This window comes from Lactuca sativa, chromosome 5 (genome assembly GCF_002870075.4).
Source record: "Lactuca sativa cultivar Salinas chromosome 5, Lsat_Salinas_v11, whole genome shotgun sequence".
NCBI lineage: Eukaryota > Viridiplantae > Streptophyta > Magnoliopsida > Asterales > Asteraceae > Lactuca > Lactuca sativa.
The window spans coordinates 41,768,896-41,793,594 of NC_056627.2; the positions used below are offsets into that span (position 1 = coordinate 41,768,896).

Below are 24,699 nucleotides of genomic sequence, written 5' to 3' on the forward strand. Positions count from 1 at the left end.
ATAGATATTTTGGGGATACAAATCTCAACTGTAGCATCGGAGTCTGCCATTAGCACAAGTCGTAGAGTTTTAACCGACTATCGTGCTAACTTGTAGAACGTGATAGTTGAAGCTTTGTTGTGTACCCAAGATTGGGTTAGAAAGAGTAGAAAACCTATAATAGACAATATGGACAGACATTTTAAATGACGATGAAATAGCTATGAGTATTTTGTACTTTCAATTCTTGTCATATTTTTATACGACCTTTACATTTTAATAAATGCTAACAACATTTTTGTTTTGTGTTTTATATAGAGATTGAGGAAGCTTTACACAATGACAAAACAATGAAAAGAGACCAACGGAGAAGTAGATGATAGTTAGAAAGAATTGTTTTGGTTGAAACTTGATTGATTGAATTGTTTAAATTTGATATGTGGGAATGAGTTTGTTTTTTAAACACTACTATGTTTTTTTGAAACTTGATTATTGAATATTATGTTTTTTTTGAAACTTGATTATTGAATATTATGTTTTTTTGGAAGCCAACTTAACATGTAAGTATTATGAATCGCATTGTCATTAGTTGCATCTAATTTTTTAACCGAAAAACTCATTAATTTCACCTAATTTTTAACCGGCTCTTGTTTGGAAAAATAACAGAAAAACCGGAACCGGAACCAGTATTGGAACCGGCGGTCCGGTTACCGGTTCTTATACTATCTTAATACTGGTTCCGGTTCCGGTCCGCTCATCCCACTGACCATTCAACTTTTAGTTGTTGACTCAGCCGCCAAACAGCAAAAAGCATACACCAACATGACATCTTCGTTTTTGTGGTTATTTCGTAGTTTCTTAAATCACATGACACAAGATTTTGAGTTGTTATCTTCGACTCAGAGATGTCATTTGTTACTAGCAAAAATTTAATTGTGTGGTTTTTATCAAATTTCATTCCACTTGTTTGGCACTAGTATTTTATAATTTATATGATATGATATGCCTCCACCAATGATTCAATGAATAATTGATAACCATTTGCAGTCAAACCAAGCAACTAATTTGTTAAATAAAAAACCAGAACAACTAAAATACCGTCTATGCTTTCCGATTAAAGATCAATTTGGTACACGTCAACATATTTGCATAAATTAAACAAAATATCTTGTTTTCCATCAAGAAATCAATAACAAAACAAACAGCATAAGAGAGACGAAAGATGCCACTAAATCTGCAGCCATTAACAATAACGTTCCAGACGAGGGCATTTTCGTCAAATTCGAATATCTTTCCTTGGAGCAAGGGTAGCCACATCGACTCGGGGCTGCAACTCTATACACACCACTAGTTGTCAACAGATACACATCTTTATTATTATCTTCACTAAATGACACCACATACCCCAAATCAGGAACCTGGTGCACCCCTGGCTTGAACCCACATTCCATGGGTGAGTCATGTGCACACCCAAAAGCAACACTAAAACTCTTGAAACTCTCACTGTTTTTACCCGTTTCAATAGCTGCCCATATAGCATAATTATATAAATCCGAGTATATATACCTGCAAAAGTTTTTAAAAAAAAATAGTATGAAATTACCTAACTATCCCTATCTTTATTCAACCAAGCATATTATTAGTATTACTAACCAGCCATACAAGCATGGATCAGTGGCAGAACGGTAAATATAGCCAGCCATAATTGAAGCAGGACCTTTCTTTGTATCAACACTATCATGACCATATCCTGCTACAGGAAATACTGGAGTTATGGAGCTTGGTGGGGTGTACCCTCCAGGAGCATAGGGTACATGTACTGGATCCGGACCCTCGTAAACACGCCACCCGTAATTCCCGCCTTTCTTGATTACATCAATCTCTTCGTATTGATTCTATAAAAATTATAATTTTTATATAAGTTAGTGTTAATTTACTATATGTTTATAAAAATAAAAATGTACCTTCCCAATGTCTCCACATATGAAAACAGAAGCTCTTTCTGAATCAAAACTGCACCTCCACGGGTTACTAAAACCCATGGCCCAAATTTCAGGCCCAAGTTGTTTATCCGTGGTGGTGTATGGATTGTCTTTTGGTATTGAATAGTTTCCCCATAAACCAAGCCTACTTATTTCTTCTTCACCTGAAACATGACAAATATACCCTTTTCAGAATTGAATGTGAAAAACTTTGTTTGTGGTGATAAATTGATAATCAAGATATGTTTTTTTTTTTACTTGGGATGATGTCGATGTTGAGCCTCAGTATCTTTCCAAGTAATGATTTTTTGTTTTGTGCAAAATTGTATGGATCATTATCATGTGAAGCATCACCAATCATGAAATACAAAAATCCATCATCAGGGCCAAACAGAATCTGCCCAGCATGATATGCTTCGAATGGAAGCCCCATTGTGAAAATCCTTCTCACTTCAACTGAATTCACACGCCCCTTCTGTACACAAGATTTGACTTTTTAAAAGTCAAAGTGTGGCTATATTTACAAAAACACACAAATCAAGTTTATAATTACTTACTTACCCATGAAAGTTTTGAAGAAGCGGTTGTGCCATTTGTAGTGAACTCTGAAACTACAATGTGAAACTGGCAAGGGGAAGTTTCTTGAAGAGATGTGACTTTTGAAGGATCACAATTTACATCTGTATTACATGAACATCTGCCTTCACATCCAGGTTGTTGAAACTTATCACAGTTATAAGCAACAAAGAATCTGCCATTAGTGGTGAAGTTTGGATGGAATGCCATGCTCATGAGTCCCATTTCTGTTGCGAATTGCACTTGATCACTTAAATCAAGAAAAGGGTCTGATTCGTCTATCAGTAAACTTTGGGTGAAAGTGGAACCACCATTCACTTCAGGAACCATGGCTAACCATATCTTACCTTGTTGGTTGCACACAAAAACTCGGTTTGAGCCATCAGGGTGTGGAGCCATGTGGACATAGGAACTGTTTCCAAGTTTTTCAAGACATAGACCTTTAGGAGGTTGAAGGTCATTTGAGTTGCAACAGTTGGTTCCATTATCAGAGCATGGCTTCAATTGGCCTGTTTACCAAAACCAGAAAACAACACAGATTAAAGAATATTAAACCTTGAGATGAACATAATCAGATAGATTTAAAGAGAGAAGTAGAATCAGACTTGAGTTGGTGCAAATTGGAGATGGAGAAGAATGATGAAGAAGAAGCAAGAGAATGAAGATGAAGAGGATATCAATGATTCCATGCAATGACATTTGAACAATGAAACGTCAAAGGAGTTCTTGAGGTTAACATTAAAAGTTAAAACAGATGAATGTCTGATTAGATATATTATTCTTTTAATTAGCAATGATCACTTGATTGCATCCAGATTACCCTTTTTTTGATCTCAAGTCCACGATTAACAAGCACAACGTTCTAAGTTGTGCAAAAGCAGCAATCTCAAGCACAGTCTCGCCTAGATTCTAGTGCATAAGACTAACGAAGGCTGACAAATTAATAAACACAAACAGAGAAACCCTAGGTCCGGATTTGGGAGATATTGTGCTGGTAATTTCCCGACACAGCCACGTTTCTTCAACAATGGAAGAATGTTCTTCATTTTCATCGAGACTAAGTATATGGTCTAGTACATTTTCTAGAACATTCTGAATTAACATACTGAAATGCGTAGTTGCTAATTACCTAGCGAATTGGTTGAACCATTCTCTCATTCCGCCTCTGCATAGACAGGAGGAGGAGGACTGTACTCCTCCGACCTCCGCCTTGAGAGTTGAGTCACCAATCGACGGCCATCTCCGCCTCCGGTCAGTTGAACGTCGTTAATCGTTCCGAGTGGATTCGCGTAAACCATAAAAGACAAAATCGCAAAAATGGTCCATGTAGTTTCTTATGCCCAAACCAAATGTTTGAAAAAGTTGCAGATTTTGTCATTTACAACAAATTTTATTGTGGTTTTGGTCCCTCATCCGTTAAGTTTAACCGGTTGACTGTTAACTTTTTTAAAATGACAATTTTATCCTCAACGACCATTTTCGCAGTTTTGTCTTTCACCATACCATAAGGATCATTTTTGCATACATTCTTTTTTATTTTATTGAAGTATTATATATTAATGAATATTATTTTTAATATATTAATAAATATTGTTTTATTGGATTATTAATTTATTATAGTTGATTTTGTTTAATTTTTTTGTTAGAGTAATTCTTTTTATTGAGTTATTATATATCAATACATATAGTTTTTAATATATAATATTTATATCATAATAAATATTATATTATTGGATTATTAATTTCTTTTAGTTAATTTTTTTAAAATTATTTTTATTGGATTATTTCTTTTAATTTATTATTTTCTTCATATAGTAAATATTGTTTTATTGGATTATTAATTTATTTTAGTTAATTCTTTTTTTTTAAAATGTCGAAGTAATTATTTTTTATTGAATTATTGTATATCAATACACATAGTTTTTAATATATAATATTTATATCATAATAAATATTATATTATTGGATTATTATTATCTTTTAGTTAATTTTTGTAATTTCTTTTTTTTTTAAGTTATTTTTTATTGGATTATTACTTTTAGTTTATTATTTTCTTCATATACTAAATATTATTTTATCGGATTATAATAATAGTTCTCGTTAATTTTATTGGTTCCACCACAAAGTCATGGGATACGCAAAATCGTCGTCTCTCATCATCGAAATCGTTATGATAGTTGCCAAACACTTTCATTTCATCTAGCTTACAATGAGAAATCATTGGGAAAATACCACCACCACTTATGAATGTTATCGGGGTTTGTTGCGCATTATGTGAGATATGAAGGATTCCAGTGGATTATGAAGAGGTTGTCGCAGGTGGCTACCAACTCTATTGAACCTCCGATGAAGGTGTTTGGAGGTGATCCTGCTAGGGATGTTCGTTTGGATGGATCAGTTTGATTCAATCCAATTAAGTGAATCCAAATTGATTTCGGTTTTCAAAACATGGATCCGAATGGTCCAAACTAAATTCAAATCTGATCCGATCCGATTACAATTCGGTTGGATCGGTTTTTATAATTCGGTTTTTAAGAAAAACTAAAACATTTTAAAATGACATAATTATAATATTACTGAATTTTAGACAAGAAGCAAAAACAAATTATTTAGTTACGATTTGAAATTTATACACAACTATTAAGAAGCTATATTATATTTTAATATTTTATAGATAAAAAAAACTTTTGAAAGAAAATGCATAGTAATATATTTTATTAGGTGAAACTTTTCGCACCTATTTCAAAAAATAAATTACAAAATTAATAAATACTTATAGATATATATTAAAAATAAATAAATAATAAACTATTATTCATTTTTTTTTAGTATTCGGTTCTTATTTTATAAACCATAACCAATCCGAAATCCAAAATAATAATTCGGTTTTGTCGAAAACCAATCCAAAAATCCAAATATCTGAACCAAATAGTCCAATCCGAATTGTCCAATTACACAATTCGGTTTTATCCAAATACCGAACAACCCCAGATCTTGCTAATTTTTTGACGATGATAAGCGACACTTTCACGTATTTCGGCTACTTTGTGGTGAAACTAATAAAATTAAAAAAATTAATAGTATACATTCAAAATAAAATAATAATCCAATAAGACAATATTTATATTAAAAAAATAATAAATTAAAAGTAATATTTCAATAAATTAATAATTCAAAAAAACAAATTACAAAAATTAATAATCCAATAATGTATTATTTATTATGATGTAAATATTATATATTAAAAATAGTATTTGTTGATATATAATAATCTAATAAAAACGAATTGCTCCAACAAAAAGAAATTATAAAAAGAGCCAACTAAAAGAAATTAATAATCCAATAAAATAATGTTTCGTAATATGTAATAATCTCATTATATAATATTTATTATGATATAAATATTATATATTATATATTAAAAACTATATGTACTGATATATAATAATTCAATAAAAAATAATTACTTCGACAGAAAAATTTAAAAAAATAATTAACTAAAATAAATTAATAATCCAATAAAACTACATTTAATATATGAAGAAAATAATAAATTAAAAGTAACAATACAATAAAAAATAATTAAAAATTACAAAAATTGACTAAAAAAATTAATAATCCAATAATATAATATTTATTATGATATAAATATTATATATTAAAAACTATATGTATTGATATATAATAATTTAATAAAAAAGAACTACTCCAACAATTTTTTTTTAAATCTACTAAAATAAATTAATAATCCAATAAAAAAATATTTATTAATATATAATATTATATATTAAAAAAATATCTATTAATATATAATACTTCATTAAAATAAAAAAGAATATATGTAAAAATGGTCATTATAGTATAGTAAAAGACAAAACTGTGAAAATGGTCCTTAGGAGTTAAATTGTCATTTTAAGGATATGAACGTTTGGACCGTAATCACATAAAATGAGAAACCATAGGGACCATTTTCGCAGTTTTGTCATCATAAAATGGTTGTCCCGTGATCTCTCGTCTATCATCCTACAATCGCCGGATTTGGAGACAAAACGCAAAATACGTAATTTTTTTTTAAAGAAGTTATTATTATTATTATTATTATTATTATTATTATTATTATTATTATTATTATTATTATTACGAGTAGCTAGAAACGAAAACAATTACAAAGAGTCATGAAACACTGAATTTTGTAACCAGTCCAATTAATTCTACTTCTACTATTTCTATTAGCAACCAATAACAATGCTTCAAAAATATTGCTCCTCAAAAATCAAAATACTCACTGTGCCTATACCTTCATATGATCCATATAGTCTATGACCTCGCATGAAAGAAGTTTCTTTCTAATTTTGCATTTATAACGATTATGGTTAGAGTTTAAGAAGTTAAATTTGATTTTACCAATAACAATATATCTCTTAATCAACATTAGAGTTCTTTAATCATAGTTTTTTTTTTTTTTTTTTAAATTACTATTTGATAAGTTTTTGGAAAACTTTTTACCATTAGAGAACAAAAGCTTTGTTGAGAGGTTTCTCCAAACACTTATTATTCTCTAATCTTTTTTCAAACTTTATCATATTTGATCCCTATATTTAATAAAGTTGTATTTTATATCCTTGTTAGATTTTTTTATTAGTTAATCAATTGATTTAATAAACATAAATCGATTTAATAAAACATAAAATAAGATTATGTCTTGTATGAACATAAAATAAGATTGTGTATTTTGATTTTAAAAAACTATAACAACTCTAGTTATAAAAATACAAAAAAAGTTTTTAAGTATCCAGATGCTAATAGTTAGCTTTGACACCATGTTAGTTAGGTATTTAATATGTGAAATTCTATATCTTCTATTAAAAATGTCACTATAAAAATATAGACTTCAACATAACATATATAGAAGCGGATTAGTATAGGAATCTTAAACAAGATTTGAATCCTTTAAACGAACCCCAAATTACATATGGCATATACATACATGCATATATAGCTAGACAATCACCAAAAACCCATTAAAACGTGCATATACAGACATTCTTCGTAGAAGTCAACACTTTTATGGTCGTTATTGTCGATTTATTCACTCCTCCGAACCTATGTATGACTGCAGTTTTCAATATTATCAAAGACCGGGAGCATTTCCTCATGGTCGTGTATGAGTGGTGCATTATCTGGTTGCACTACAGTCATGCCAAGTTGTAACGAATCATGGGATACAACATTGGACAAGTTTGTCGCATGTTGCTTTTGATGACACTGTTTACAAAAGGCAAGTTGAGTGAGTACATCATGGAGCTCCTCCTCTGCTTGTCTTATTTGGTACCGAAGGTCGTAGATTGCAGTGAGGCAACCGTAAACTGGGAACTGGTCTCGCATGTTAGCTTCATAGATTATGGACCGCATGGCTTCGGTTTCGTGGTGTGGTTCGATTTGTTGGAGGATTCTTAAGATGTTCTTTACACCGAAAAGCTTGTGTGCGTTTTTAAAGACTACTGGGTGTTCGGGTCGGAAGTGTGGTGCGAGGGTGCAGTCAGGGGTGCACCGCTTGCGTTGGTATTTGCAGGCGGCACATGCTTGGGTGGTCGCACCCTTGAGGGTCATTTTGGTTCGGTTTGTTGAGTGAAAGTGGTTAGCAAAAATTGTGTCAATGGTGGATGTTTAGATGCATGGAACTTAAATATATAGGAGTACCACAATGTTGAAATTTGTTTAAATATATTATTTACGAAAATTTTATATACAACTTTTTATTTAATACATAATGTACAATAATATGATGACAGAAAAAAATAATTCTTTTACTCAGCAATAAGTAGGTCAGTACTATGTAGTCACCAAATAATACGACAAATTGCATGATTTTTTTTTTTTTTGCTTTCGACTAAATTTATTTTTGGAAAGTTTTGTTAAGATGAATGTTTAGTTGTTTATGTTACAAGTTTTTAATTAAATTATAAACTATGTTATGTGAATAAGTGACACGCTTATTAAAAGTTAGGTGTCAGGTTTTTATAACATAGATACTTAAATAATGATTTTGCAATATGGTATATAAATAAAAACTAAGTACATAGCTTTAATTTATATTTTGTCCATAAATCATAAACCATCCAGATTAAGTATAAATTATGTTTGTAAAAACTAATTAGTTTTTCAGCTACTTCTGGAAACCAAATAAAAATATATAAAAACGTTGATCTAGATGACTATATGTTTTTTAGATAGATGTTTTGCGAAATAAGAAATGAGCAAGTTGATTATATAAAGTCGTGGATATATTTAATTAATTAGGTGGAAACAAATCAGAACTATTTTATGAGATGAATTATTTTATCGAATATTAAATGATAAATATATTTTCAGTTGATTTATATTATAAGAGTTGTATAATATAAATAAGAGTATATAGATAAATTGCATACACTTGTACATATGAGGGCGTATAATCTAAGTACAAGGGGAGTGAAATCTCATACAATGACTTTATTCATTTTTATCCTCACCTAACACTCAGGCCACAGGTGTCAGGCGATGCTATGACATGGTGATAATGGTCATTTAACATCAACCCCATATGAGCTTTACAACTGATGAAAGCTTGAAATGGATACCAAGTTACAACTTACATGTCCACTCTTGTTTAATTCTTCCCCTTTTACAATACAACCCAAAATAATTAAAACATATGGTAATAATATATCTATGAATAAATAAAAATGTTATGGTACTTTATATTTTCAGTTATATATATTATTATATTTAAATAAAATTTTATAAAATATATAATTAATTATTTTGGAACAATAATATAAGGTGAAAAGGATTTTGGTATGAAAAATGCTTTTTTTCCAAACAAGCAAAACGTTTTTAACAAAATTGAAACAGAAATATAGAGAGAGATTGTATGATCTAAACAGTTGAATTATATCAATCTTGAACAGAAGCTAATTTTGACATAAATAATATGAGAAAAACATTAATTTAGTAATTATAGTTTTTGTTTTGCCATTAAATAACCTTTATGTTACGTTTTTTACACAAAAAACAATTAATTTCGCAATAAACCACTGACAAAGTTCACTATTCGCTGCCGAATTGGTTTTTGGTAGGTCCAACAAAAAAAATATTGAAAAACAAAAAATCCAATATTAAGGAAGTTTCTTTCATATGCTGTAAATTGCTTTTCATATCCTATAAAAATGTTCATATGTTAATAAAAATCATTATGTTTATAAAAAAATATTGATGCACTTTTGTTAGGGATCTTCATAAACCGCTCTCTCCTCTAAATGAGACATCTCAGTTATGCATAAATAAGGTTTTATTTTGAGGCATACATTGGTATTACCCATCTACCAAGAAAGTTTATAAAAAAAAAAAAAAATAAGAGCTTTGGTATCATGCTCGATACAGATATATATCATAGGACCAACATGTTGATTCGAGATCTTGCGATCAACCTCTTGAATAAAAAAAAAAATCTCGATAAAATATGTTAATTATTGTCAAAAAAAAAAAATGGAACTATACAGACGTCTTTTGACGCATATGATTAAAAAAAGTGCATATTTCTTTACATTTTACCTTTTCATCATTTTTTATTTTAATTGTCATTTCCTATCTACATAACTACATTGTTAAGTCTACGGTAGAATACTCGGCATGTTTTAAACTAATGTGGAAGCCCACAACTAAGCTTGAAAGGGAATTATTAGGAAGAAAAAAATAGAAAACAGTAAATATCTCATGGCCCATTGTAAAAATATTTGCTATATTGAGTCTTTATAGTATGACAAATCATATAGCTAGTGTTTTGCGATTTAGAGGTTTGTATAGGGCTGTTTGGTTTGGTTATTGCTCAAAACCGCACAATCATTACAATTGGTTAATATATTTCAATAACCATTTAGTAGCGATTAATATTAGTTTTGGATAACGGTTTTAGTCGTTTAATCTCAACAAAACATATATATATATATATATATATATATATATATATATATATATATATATATATATATATATATATATATATATATATATATATATATATATATAGAGAGAGAGAGAGAGAGAGAGAGATTACTTATATATAATTCCAAATAATTTCCTTTTAATTACATACAAGATACTTCATACATCACATATTTATTGTCTATTTTTTGACTTTTTAAGTATTTATTTATCAACTTTGATCTGAAATATTTTTATTTCTGTTATAAATTACTTGATAAAATTTATAACAATGAAAAAACATTTAAAACACAATTCATTCATATATTTTACATCAAGTATTATATATCAAAAACAAAAATATTTATGGTCAAAGTTGAAGAATAAAAATTTTAAAAATCTATAGTGGACAATAAATATAGGATGAGGAGGGAGTATTTGATATTGTATTATATTAAAAATATTTATTAATAATATTGGTTCGGTTCGGATAAAAACCATAACCGAACAATATCCATATGTATTCAATTAATCAAAATTATAAACCACACCATATCTTTTGCTAATGGTTCGGTTATATTATGGTTCGGTTTTTCAATTAAAATGCTCATCCCAGTGTGATTTGCCATTTTTTCTAAGCCATAATAGCTAAGCTTTTTTTTTTTTTTCTCAATTAATATACTGTTAACATTATCATTTTAGAGATAAATAACATTTCATACTTTACATGTAGAGACATTAATTGGATAAAAGCGTGGTGATTTGGTAACATTCACACTCATGTCATAGAAATAGAATAGATTTGGTATTCAGTAATAACAGAAATTATTAAATTGGATAAAAGCTAGACTTAAGTTAAAACTATGATGTTACTACTCTAAAGAGTAGTGTAGATACACCCACCAAATAAAAATAAACAAACGACTTGATCAAAATAAATTAAATATTGGATTGACTTATAGTCACTACAAAAACATAACATTAATAGATAAAAGCCCATTTTCCAGTTTTGGGGGTTGTTGATTTATAGGGCAAATGTAATGTAATTATAACCCAAAAATACAAAGGTGATATACTCATATTTATCTAGAACTATGACTAATTTACCTCGAAACAAAAATTACCAACTCTAGGACAAAATTTCCTTATATATATAATAATAATAATCATACACAGCTTCCGCAACTATATTATATATTATATATTATATAAAAAATATAAAATACTAATTTACGGCTTCATAAAAGAGAACCTGAGGTTGCAAATGCCCTTTTTCACACATTGAAACCACATCCTCCCATCTTCCAATTACCTGTTACACGCAACATCAATCACAAAACATGTCGTCACTTTTTTCATTTCAACCAACATTTTGTACATAACAAACAACATGTTTGAAAGAAAGTCTCATTCCATAAAACGATTGTAAAACACATACATATATACACACCTTGACAGTTTTGTCATCATACATGACCCATCGTTGATGAACATGGCTGTATGCAAAACAATGATAATGCTGCCCATAATAGCATACCTTAAAAGAATAACAATAGTTAAATAATTCTTTATAAAAAATATATATATTTTTTTTTAATTATAATTTATAATTTAAAAAAAGAGTACCACTGAAACAAGGTTGCGCCTGTTGTTTGGGTCAAGGCCACGATAAAGAACACTTAAATCAATGTCAGTGGATAAGGCTGCCAATGTCGCCTTTATATCTTCAACACTTTCACAAGTATTCTGCCATCCAAGTACTACAAAAACAAAATCAAAACTGTTTAACAAAATTCATAAAAACAAATTTCAAGAAAAATTTTTAAAAAAAATAGAAAAACCTGTTGTGAAAATGTGTGGCGGAGTAGAAAGAATATGATGAATGTAGTTAAGCTTCCCACAGCCACCATCCTCCGGATCACAACCTAATTGATGATTCATTTCAACAAGATTCAACAGCTCATCCAAACAGCTCTCTGGACACATAACCTAAATAAAATAATATCAACATATAAATAAATTAATTTTATGCATGAAAAGTAATTAAAGGGTATATTATATAATATACCTTCATGGTGCGAAGGGAATTGGCATTGATCTGATGGAAGAAAGAGGTGTATTTCAAACGTCTTGTTTCCAACCCACAATTATAACAATTCATTCTTTCAAAAATATCCATTCCAAAAAGCGAATGAGCTGTACACCTCCCTTTATTTTCACACTCCCATTCCCCCATTCCCATTCTACTGTTTTCCTTTTCCTCAATATCAGAAATAACACTAGATCTAGAACCAGATGATATGAATGATTTGTGTAAACAATCAAATATAACTCCCAATACTTCAGAAGCATCATTCATTTGTGCCTGACAAATCACATAATCAAATAATCTTATAGCTTATTTAATAATAACACTTAATTAAATATACAAAACAAATATATAAGCTACATTTAGTAAATCGTTTACCTCTTGAAAAAAGCTACTGTGTGGATACAAGTTGCTGAGAGCGATTCTAAGAGCAGTAGGGGCAACAGCTTGGGATTTTGAGTCTGTAGAAGCTGTGTTTAAAGCTTTAAATATGTCATGTAATGCGCATGTCACACACGGATCGCCAACGTGGACATGTGCTGACGTGGACGTGCTCAAAAACTCCTCGCGGAAACGTCTCAGATGCCATAAAGACTGTGTAATTGATATGTGAGAAGAGATTTGTAGAAGTAAATCTTTTTTTTTTTATTATTATTATTATAAAATAAAATAACCTGTATAATAACATTTAAAAAGCAGTTGTATTCACCAACTTCATTCTTCAATCCTGTACCATATACATTGTCTTCAACAGCTTCAATAGATGTCACACACGAGTCTTCTTCCCCACCTTCATAGTGTGAGTGAAACACATCTGGAATATTTCAAAAAAAAAAACAATTTTGACATGTCAGCAAAAAAAAATTAAAAAACATATGTTTATTATAATAAATAAATACCAAGGCTTTGGCGGACGGCTTTTGACAGGTCAGCTTGGAATCTTTTTTCATCAACATCTTCTGCTTTAGTCTTTCTAGAAGAATCTTCCACATGTCCATTTGTTTGATTCTTGAAAACATCAAAAACTTGTACTCTTGAGTTACTTTTATGTTGTTGTTCTGCAAGATGTTTTTGTTTAGCTTCATCTTCAATTCTTCTTTGATATTCCAATGTTTCTTCAAGCTTCCTTTCTTCAGCTTCAAGCTCCATTTTTCTTCTCATAGCTTCATCTTCATGTTTATTCATATCAACACCATCTTCATCAACACTTTCACTGTCACAAGTGCTTGTAGCCTGCAAATACAACAATACTTTCTTTAAAAAATCTAAAAGATTATAAAAAATTAATTCAGACCTTTGCATCCTTCATCTTTCTGTATTCCTTGTTCTTTCTTTTATTAATTTGCTTTGTCCCCTTTTTAGAATCTAAAGCAAGTTCAGCCAAGAAAGCTTCTCTAGCAGCATCCGATTTCTCTGTTGCATCTTTTTCTGCTAAATTCTCTATATGTGCCTAAACAAAACATGAAAAAAAAAAAAAAAAAAAAACATTCATACTTAAATAAAGCATGTGTAATAACAATAGGAAATTTGTCTACCAACCCGTAAATATGATTTTACAAGAGGCACAACTATGAGTGCAAAATCATGACCACATAAAGGACCTAACTTTGCTTCAAGCTGCTGCATTCCACTCACATTTCGCATGATTCTTGCATCGATTTTGCTAAGCTGCATTTCTGAGAAAGTGAGATGAAGTGGAGAAAAAAAAAAATTATCTTTTTTTAATGTGAAAAACAAAGTCTTTTTTATAAATGTAACTAACCTCAACAGACAGCTGTTCTTTTTGTTTCTGGATTGCAACTTCTATGCAAGAATCTAACTGATGGAGATAGTCATTCACCCTCCAATTATCTTCACCGGATTCCAAATCATATACATGAGAACTCATACTCACACTCACACTCAAACCACCATAAACATTCAAAGATTCTGCTTCTTTTAGAATATTAGTCAAGGCATCTACTTCAAATCTGTTAACACAGTTGACTTCATTGTCATGGTCAACAAGCTCGTCTCTTCGTTTCCTCAATACAGACTCGTAACTTTGACAAACAAATTCTGTTGGATTCTCTCTTCTCTTGCCTTCTTGTAGGCAAAGATCTTCAACTAACTGTAATGATTCTTCATAGTTTATATGCTCTAACTTTCTATCACATAAGCTTTGCAAATGGGACAATTCCTTACCAAGCATCTGTACAATCTCTGTTCCTTGATTCACCTTCTCCTCTCTACCTCTTGTCCAGTTTGTCAACTGTTCGCGACTTGTGGGACCCAAAAATATCCAGGACAAAAAAGAATCATCATCTTCATCATCATCATCACCATCATCATCATCATCATGATGTGATAACCTGTTCTCATCCAACAAGAGAGTTGAACTGTCTTCATTGAAAACTATTCTTTCAGCCATTCCAATCCCTTGTGTGACACTCTGCAAGTGTAACTCTTCCATGGCATTACCTTTCTCTGAATACCTACCTACCCCACATGAATTAGAAAGTTCTTGAAGAAATACAAGCACTTTTTTAAGCTCTATAGCTCCAAGGAAGCATATACAAATGGGTGATTGCTCCACATTACAGTTAAGAAGCTGAGGGTGTAGCTCTTCAATTGCAAACTGTATAACTTTAGTAAGATGACTAGCTGCAAGGCATTTATGTTTGATAAGCAAATGGAATAAAGATTTTATTTTTTCAAGAAGCTTTGTTCGCTCGATGTCATTAGATGAAGGCCAACTGTTAGGGTTGAAATCTCCCTTGTGAACTTCATCTTCATCCCATTCAATTGGGACACAATCAAAATTTGGTTGCAATTCAATCATTCTGACTGAAGCATTCACATCTAATGGTTTCCAAGGAAAGGTAAGAAGCATTTCTGACCATTCACTATCAACAATGGGAGGCAACACTGCCTGTAATTTTGGGGGTAAACTGTCCACATGGTCGTGTATAATGTGCTGTTTGTGTGATTCAGGATCTGAAAATTTCTCATTGCATCGACAACACATCCAAAATTTCCAATCATTGTTACTCACACCAAAGGATAAAGCTTCAGAAATGATTTCATATGCCAACCCATCTTTTAGTGATCTAAAATGGGCCTTGATATCCGATATCTTTATCTTAAACATATCTTTCTTCAAATCCACACTCATGGACTTCCAAAAAGGGAGAATAGATTCTTTTCTCTCAGCGTTAGATGCATTCTTCCTCACCTTTCCGTTCTTCCTACGTTCAATTCGTTGACCAGGCCCTGAAGAAGGTTCTGAAGCTTTATCCCCTTCTGTTTGGGATAGGGACAACTCCTGTTTCTGCTGCAACAGCCTTGCTGCAGCCACTTTAACCTCAATCTCCTTCTTTCGTTCTTCATCTGTCTTGCTTGCTTTCTTGATGTCATTTGGTCTTCTGGCTTGAACTACTCTTACATCCATGGGGTCATCGGGAGCCCTCCTGATAGGAATAATCCTAAATTTCTCCTCCCCATTCCCTAGATTCTTCATCCAACTTGAAATAGTACCAAGATTGGCCCTCTGAAGCAATGCACGAAGCTCATTCTGGACATGCCCGATCCTTGCATCTGCTGAGGAGATCTTCTGCTGGCTTTCATCCTGCAAGCTCTCCTTCCCAGGATCTATTGGATTCTTGATACATAAAGCACGCTCACACTCATGCACCGAGTCCTCGTAATCCTTTCCGTCATTAGCTGTTTCATACAGCAGATTTGCATAAAAATGTGCAAACTCTGCGGAATTTGGTGATAGCATCACTGCCTTCTTAGCGGACTCGATTGCGTTTTTCAAATGCCGCTGCTTAGCATTGGGATCATCTATGATGGAAGCAACTTTAACACAGACAGTCCCTTGAACTCGATGAATCAACGCCAAGTAAGCCTTGTTCTCATGTTTCGCACACATCTCCTTCATCAACCTCAGGGCTTTGGTATGATTCCCACGTCGAAGCGCATTTAGAGCTTTCTCGCACTCGATTTTCACAGCAGAGTAACCATCTGATTCAATCGCTAACGAGACTTCGTTTTCTAGGTTCGGCTGTATCTCATGAACAATCGACGAATTCACACTCAATTTGTGTTCCGTAGTGAGTGAGCTAACATCACCATCACCATCGTGGTCATTACCCACGGAAAGCTGCAGCTGGTGAGGATTATCAGCAGGTGTCGCCGCCTTGGAGCGAGTAGCGACGTTTCGCTTCTTACGACCCATGTGTCAATTGGAGTTTACTTGAAAGCAAAACCCACACCTAATTTCATATGCGTTGATACATTGAAATATTGAGATTTATAGACAGAGATAGAGAAAGATGATGCTTACTGATATATGGAGACAAAGAGAGAGAAATGGTGATGGTATGAGTTCGAATCCCCAGGTTACAGAAGGCGGTGGTGGGTGGTGGCGTCCCACCGCAGCGATCGGCGATGTTGTGTATGAAGGTCTATCAAAAGAGGGCTTTTTTTTATCTCTCGGTGGTTTTCAAATGTGGCTTTTGACATTGACCCTTTTTCTTGATTCGAATATGCGATATTTAGCCTCGCCCTTGTACAGTTTTCAATTTTCATGTAAGAAATGTAAAAACAGTTTGTTTTTATTTGTAATAATAAAATTTTAATATTGGTAAGTTATACTTTTCATGAAATGATTGTATTATCTTTTTCTATTTCTATTTCATATATTTTTAAGTTTGTTGATTATTTTTAATTATAAAAAATATTAATTAAATTATGACTACACCTCTAATCAATGTTTTAAAACATGGATTGACCCGGCCGGTTCAACCAGTTGAATCGTGACCCAGGGTAGAAGACGGGTCAATTGAGACCGATTTTTTGTAAAAATACGGACCGGATCGAACTGGTCGGGTTTCCTTTAAATCGCGGTCGAACCGTTTGTGTTGAACCGGTTAAAATCGGATTGACCCGTTTTAATAGGGCGTGGATACAAATATGGACTGGATTGAACCGTTTGTGTCGAACCGGCTTCTTAATCACAAGGTGACCATGTTGATCATGAAGTTAATAGTGAATTTCAATTACTAAGTGACCGCGAGATCGATGCTTATAATACTCCAGTTTCTCAAGATCCATGATTTGGTTTGGTTGTGGCGCGTTTGGATTCGTCTAAAACTATGTTTTGTTTTGTTATTTATATTCTATGTGGTTGTTTATTGTGTTTAGATTGGTCTATAACATGTTTTGATATTTTTTTTCAATGTTTAAACTTTGTGGACATCAAATTATTGGTTTTATATGTCTATACATTATGCAGAAAAGTAAAAATATATGAAAATAGAAAAATACCATAAACCGGGTTAACCCGACAGTTCAACCGGTTGACCCGTGAACCAATCATCACACCGGGTCAACTAAAAACCCGGGTTTTAAAACATTGCCTCTAATATCACCACACATCTTTGAAGTTGGAATGCAAAGACTCGCCAAAAATATATGCACATCTACGATGGTGAAGACCCACCAGAAATATTAGCACACCACTACACCTCTCTTCTGTCTTCTCTATCATTAGTGCACCAAACCCTAGCCAACTCTTGTTTTTCCGACGAGAGGGTAGTAGATTGCATTCCGGTAATAGGGTATTAGAGAAACAACCTTTTACCACCATATACTTCCACTGCCATGAAACCTGCAACTCGAGTTCCCCCCCCCCCTCATCCCTAACCTTCTACCTTAGGTGGTAGGTTCTATATGAGAGAATAAGAGAAAGGGGTCAAAGGAGTTAGTAGCGTGTATATGATGGGTTTGTAATAGTGGGTCATATTTGTTTTTTAAATTGTTAATAATAAAAAAAATAAAAAATAAACCAAAAAATAGATAAGGATAAAATAGTCTTTTTAGGTATGGTTAACGAATCCAAGGATGAACGTGCAACTTTTAAACATATCAATGACGGATCGGGTTAATTTTTGAAAATATAAACTAAACGCATAATTTGACTCTTGAACCAGAGACAAATCTTGTAATGTTATCATAGAAAATTTTATGTTAAATGATATTTTTGTAACGTCCCAAATTTCAAACAAAAATTTTCATTTAAAAATAAAAGCATTTGTTCCAATTACAACTTTAAATATCTAAATAAAACCATTTGATTCAAAACATTTATCAGAGTATAGACATAAGAGTTATTAAGTGTGGAAATCTCCAATGGATGCGATACAATTAAGTCGCGCCCTTTATTTGATATAAGAAAAACTGCAACATTTAAACATAAAATCGTAAGCACAAAGCTTAGTGAGTTTCCCAATATACCACATACCATACATAATATAACAACCATATTTCAACCCCAAGTGAATAATATGGGCCAAGTCATAGTCTTACAATCACTTGCTGCCATGGGCCAAATCATGGTCTTTTCATGCAATGTCAATGGCTAAATCCTGGTCTTACATACAAGTGTCAGGGGCCAAATCTTGGTCTTTTATGTATTTTCCAAGGGTCAGATCTTGATCTTTCATACCATTGACAGTGGCCAGATCTTGATATTTCATACAATTTTCATGGGCCAAATCCCGGTCTTTCATATAAGAGTCACAAAGACAACTACCATCTTATATGGTATAGTGAGAAGACTCACATGAACTACTCAACAGAAGCTTAATAGCACACTTAGAAATAGAACAACTAACCCAAACTACCTAAAGCCAAAGTGAGACCAATCCTTAGTCAAATACTCAATTCTAACCAAGTTTGACCAAAAGTCTGATTGGTCAAAAGGTTAACGGTCAAAGTCAACTCAACAGATCACCACATCATGACAAGACCATTGCCATACCATGGTCGGCTCGATCAGAAAACATGATGGAAATGTCCACCATGTCGTGGCAAGGCCTTGGCCACGTCGTAGTCACATTGGTAATTTTATTTTTCCATTAAGTCATTAATACGTTAAGTCCCTTGCTCAAACTTTCCAGAAGGCTTCTTTGCATCCAAAAGAACCATAAAAATCCTTAATTTGTGGGCATGTGTAACATCTCGATTTCTAGGTATTTACATTTTGACCATTAGTATGAGAATTGCTTGCAAATTGGTCACAAATGGCATTTAAATGAAAAGTGGGGGATGCATCCATACGCTGGGCGTACGTGGTCAGGGGTCAAACCCTAATTTTTTAGGGTTTGGACCATATTTAAACATCCTTAACTCATTGATACCTCTTCTTTCTTCAGTCTCCACCTCCGTATTCGACCCTAGTTAACCCTAATCCATTTTTGAGCATCCTTTGAGCCATTAGTGTATGTGTTTTGGTGTTCATAGAGGAAGGATAAGAAAAGGATAACATATTGGAAGCTTAGAGCAACCTTGGATCTGGAAGTTTTGCACCTTCCTCAATCTCCAGAAGGTATAAAGTTTATACATTGATGCTTATTTGGTTAGATCTAGCTTGTATGATGTTATTATGTCTTTTTGCCCCCAAACAATGATGTTCTTGAGTATTGCATACTCTAGACCAAACAGATTGCCTTTTCAGACGTTTTGGAGTCTCTAAGGTTGTAACATCCCGTTTATTAAATAATTAAATGGATAAAATTAATAAACGAATAGTGACCCTAAATCCATAAAAAGTTACCAGTGTTTGACATAAGGAGCTAAATGACGTAAATTCTGGAAATTGGAATCTTTATTCTAATAATTGGATTTGAATTGCAATAAATTGTGGGAAACAAGGACTAAAGAGTAAAATGGGGATTTATATGGTAACGATTAGAGAAGGAAGGACTGAATATGTCAAAATTGAGATCTTGGGGATTAAAAGGTAATTCCGGGATTAGTTTTGCAAATAATTCTCAAAGCGAAGGATTGTTTGGTAACTATTAACCTTAATTTGGAAAAGATTCTATGGGGAAGGACTAGACTTGTTTCATGTGCAAAAGTTTGAATGGACACGAGATTAAACTCGATGTCATCCTTCCCTCTCGTGACATCACCCAAACCCTAAACCTAACCTCTTCTTCAGCCGCCACCATGAGAAGCTATCCCAGCTACCACCACCGGTGTCGAGTCCAACCGCCATTCATCCACCTGTAACCTCACCGTCATGCAACCAGAGGAGCCACCGAAGACCGAAGATTGAAGTTGGGGATGTCGTCGCACGGGCCATGAGTGATCAAAATGCTCTTGGTAAGCCAACAACATCTCACTTCTTTGTTCCTCCCTATATGTTCGACGTCAGGCCCGTCGTTGCCGCTAGGAATGGCTTTTGGTCGCCACTTCAACTTGTTCCAACGTCACCAGCCGCCTAGTCGGTGGTTGGGAGTTGGGTTGAAGGATTTTGAGCATTCTAACACTCCTAAGTTGTACATGCAACCCTAGAAACCTTGGATCTATGTTTTACTTGATGGGTTTTGGTCATAAGAACATCCTATGTGCTCATACAAACCCTAATGCTTGGATCTAGGTTTCTCTATTGTACATGCAAGTTATCCAAGACTATAAACCCTAATTCTAGCATACAAGTAATCATATTAACATAAGAATGGTTTTAAGATATTACCTTGATTGTTATATAGCAATAACAATCCCAATTCCTCCTTGTATTGGCTTTAGAAAGCTTAGAGTCACAAATGTCACTCCTCTAATGGTTCACAAACACCGAGAGCAAGAGGATGAATAGGAGAGAGGATGGAGGCTGCCCTAAAACGTGTGAAACCCTAGAAGGATGCTTAGCCACGTTTTTGGGTCATAAGGGATCTATATATAGGAGGCTATTAGGGTTATCTAACAAGGAAACCCTAAATTGGATGCTTAAGCCCTAAGCAACCCATAGATCCCTTTCCTTAAGGCCTTGGACGATTTCTTCATGGGTTTCCCCATAGAATTCGTCCACTCCTTAATATAAGGCAATCCATGGCCCAAATTGCAATTATCTTATAATTACAATTCCAGTCCCTTAAGTTTAATTAATCTCTCTTAGTCACAAAACTAATTACAAATTAATTATTGACTAATATTAATTAAACAATATGATTTCTCCTTTAATATATTATTCTCATAATATATTAATAAATCATATTTAATCCTTTATCTCCATAATTCATCCTATCAAGTTGCTTTGGTGAAGGCAACCCAAAAGGACCATGCACCATCGGGTCAAGTACATACCAAAATAGTTATGGACTTAGACACTAATCCAACAGTCTCCCACTTGGATAAGTCTAATAACTATTATGCGTATGACTTCAGATCCTGATCTGCAATCGTAGCTTTCCAAAGCCGTTGTCAACTCTGATCCTATCAGATACGCGTGTCCTTTAGATAAGGGATCATATATTCCTCCATTCTAGATATCGTATGAGACATGATTTCTAATCATTCTCTTTGTACTATTTCTCGACTTCCGATTTATGACGACTGACTAATTGAACAAATCAAATTAGCCTTAGCCCCGCCGAGCATTTACGTTTGTCATCACTAAATCATCAAGGGGCCCAAATATATCGCTTTTATCCTACTTTGGATAAAAGGAACGGATAAAATTTGATACAATGCTTGCTTGCACTCACTCACCGAATTACACACAACAATATGTTTTATAACACCAAGTTACTAGTGCGTTTACATATTATCAATGTGCAACCGATTTACAAGATACAACTCACACATCTCGGTTTCAAGAATATAAGATGTTATCGTCTCACCAATCACTCGTGATACAATCCATGGAGTGATCCAAGTGAGTGTGGGTTTGATCCAATGCTTAAATTCGTATTCATAAGCACTCATGAACGTTGTAGCAAACATTTGCTTATGTCTAATACTCTTTTAGACATTCCACACACCAATTCATGATAATCTTCATTCATACCTACTTCCAACATATGAACGACTGTGGCCCGTTCGAATAATTTTACTGTTCTTAACCAATTAAATTATTCAGGAAGTCAAAACATGCAAAGTGAAACACAAGAATAATACTAATCCCATATGGCCTCAACCCTTTGAGCATAAATAAAACACCTTTTATTTATCACCATATCGATTACTCATTATTTGTTGTTTCGGGTAATCAACTTCTTACTTGAATTATTACACTTGTCCCATGCTCTTAGCATGCACACAATGTTTACCTATGGTTCTTACTTTGTGAAATAGATCAAATTAAACACACTTTCAATCATTCTCATTTCACAACTCCAAAACCTTTTTCATAAGTGAAAGAATATCAAATTCTTGCTACTTATAGAATATGCTAGATTCTAACATGTTATGCAATGATCCTTTCGTAATGTCACTGCACCAAAGTCACAAAGACTATTGCCTATGATATTACAAAGCCCTCTATCGGAAATTGTTACAATACAATTCTTTAGATATGATGTCTCTCACTCAAAGTACATTCCTTTGAACATCCTTTTGCATAAAAGTTTCTAATCTAGACATAGATTTTCAATATTCAATTCCCAGTATGGACACGTTTCCATATTTTCCATATGACAACTCATTCTTAATAGAATCTTGTCTATTCATAATAATGTCGATATGGTCCATCCAATACGGAAACATTTCCATATTTTCCAATACTATACTTCCAACTACTCACAAGCGACCAATCCTCGTCGAACTTTGGATTGTCCTTTGATAGTTGTTTAATTATTTTAGTCAAAACCGATTCTAGTCCTTTTTCCCTCTAAATGCGCTAGACATTTGGAAAATTTTAGAATGGTCAAATATTATAGCATTTGCAATCGATCCTATACCCGAAGCGTATGGGACACGATGCATAATGTCTTACATAAAGATTTGATACTATATCAATCTTCTGCCATAATATTTTATTTGCTATGTTCTCAAAATTCGAATTGTGAAGAGGAATGCCGTAATCATAATCGAAATTTTAAGAACACACTATGTTTCTTTGACTAAGTTATTAACATTCCACAACCTAAATGTTTAGATTTGAAATGAAGCATAATATTCTCTCCCTTAATTATAGCAAAACAACTTTACAACTCTTACGACTTTGCAAGGTGCAACTCTTGTTTTTCTATAATTAATATTGCCAACTTGCAATACGTGCCTTAATAATCATACAATCATAACTTTTATGCTCCCACTATCATGATGATTATTATAAACATAACACTTATGCTCCCACTAGCTTTGACTTGTATTCAGAAACAGCTTAACTTTCAGAAAAACAATTCTTATTGAATTTCTTAAGTTCATGTTTCTAATACTTAGTGCTTTGATAATCTTTTATCAAGACTTCTTGAACTTATACACCTTTGCCTTAGATAGTTCATATGTGTGTCCAAACAATTAAGACTAATTGCCAAACCTCACAATTCAAATTATGGAAAGGGATACCGTAACCATAATCGAATTCGAGAATGCAATTTTATAATCACTATTTTTCTTAAAATCTTTCTTAGTGAAAGCATTTCCTCACAATCATTTTCATGAAGGAGTAAATCTTATGACACTTAGATTTAAACGGTGTATGTGTTCCTATTCAAGTGAATTTGTCAAAACCAAAGTTTACGACAAACTCATTTGGACCGAACTTTCTTAATCTTAATTTCTTGTCTTATGGTAGCACATCTGCCCACCATGTCTTCCAAGTAGTTAAGCAACTCACCTTTTCCTATCAATGTACTTTTCATTGATCAAGGTCCTTGCCTTCTATGCATTCAAATGAGAACTCATAGGACTCACATGCATAATTAACTCGATTGGATTGGCACAGAAACAAAATAGTATCAACACGATAGGTTGCAAACCTCAGCCCGTGTGCTAGTGATGATCGATAAGGTTTATTTTGATTTGTTCTTGAACCTTTTCAAGACCATTAAGACTCCCACTGACTTCTTGACATATAAGATTCTCTTGTCAATAAACATTTCTCGACAAACAAATATTCAAGAGTTAGTGCAGCTTTTATCAAAACACTTCATAAATTGGTCCTAGTTGGTCTTTGTCTTATCCAAGACATCACAGCTTACCAATTTCAAATGTGCGAGAATAAGAAAACCTTTTTATATTCTACATTTGACGAATGTTATAAACCTTCTTAATTCTTGTCACTCAATATCACAATCTTAACTTTAAGACTTGTTTTGGAACAAAGTATGATTGACTTCT

At 32.7% G+C, this 24,699-nt stretch overlaps 2 protein-coding genes across 4 annotated transcripts; both read right to left on the bottom strand.

Annotated features, from left to right (window-relative positions):
• Positions 1-1,062: 1,062 nt before the first annotated feature.
• Positions 1,063-3,583, bottom strand: LOC111894349 (HIPL1 protein). The gene is made up of 6 exons (XM_052771541.1): positions 3,493-3,583; positions 2,523-3,046; positions 2,220-2,436; positions 1,944-2,125; positions 1,633-1,874; positions 1,063-1,545 (listed from the first exon to the last, which is right to left on the bottom strand). Exons 1-6 carry the CDS (start codon positions 3,581-3,583, stop codon positions 1,158-1,160), a joined length of 1,644 nt encoding a protein of 547 aa, XP_052627501.1. The 3' UTR covers positions 1,063-1,157.
• Positions 3,584-11,480: 7,897 nt separating this feature from the next.
• LOC111894346 (uncharacterized) lies at positions 11,481-17,103 on the bottom strand. 3 transcript variants are annotated; one of them, XM_023890422.3, is made up of 12 exons: positions 16,916-17,103; positions 14,351-16,824; positions 14,128-14,256; positions 13,883-14,038; positions 13,488-13,821; positions 13,263-13,402; positions 12,967-13,182; positions 12,568-12,864; positions 12,341-12,488; positions 12,126-12,259; positions 11,950-12,036; positions 11,481-11,811 (listed from the first exon to the last, which is right to left on the bottom strand). In XM_023890422.3, exons 2-12 carry the CDS (start codon positions 16,805-16,807, stop codon positions 11,725-11,727), a joined length of 4,185 nt encoding a protein of 1,394 aa, XP_023746190.2. In that variant the 5' UTR covers positions 16,808-16,824; positions 16,916-17,103; the 3' UTR covers positions 11,481-11,724. The 3 variants fall into 3 exon arrangements, with proteins under 3 accessions (XP_023746190.2, XP_023746189.2, XP_052620112.1); XM_023890421.3 differs by having other exon boundaries at positions 14,351-16,844; XM_052764152.1 differs by having other exon boundaries at positions 14,351-17,103.
• Positions 17,104-24,699: the final 7,596 nt, after the last annotated feature.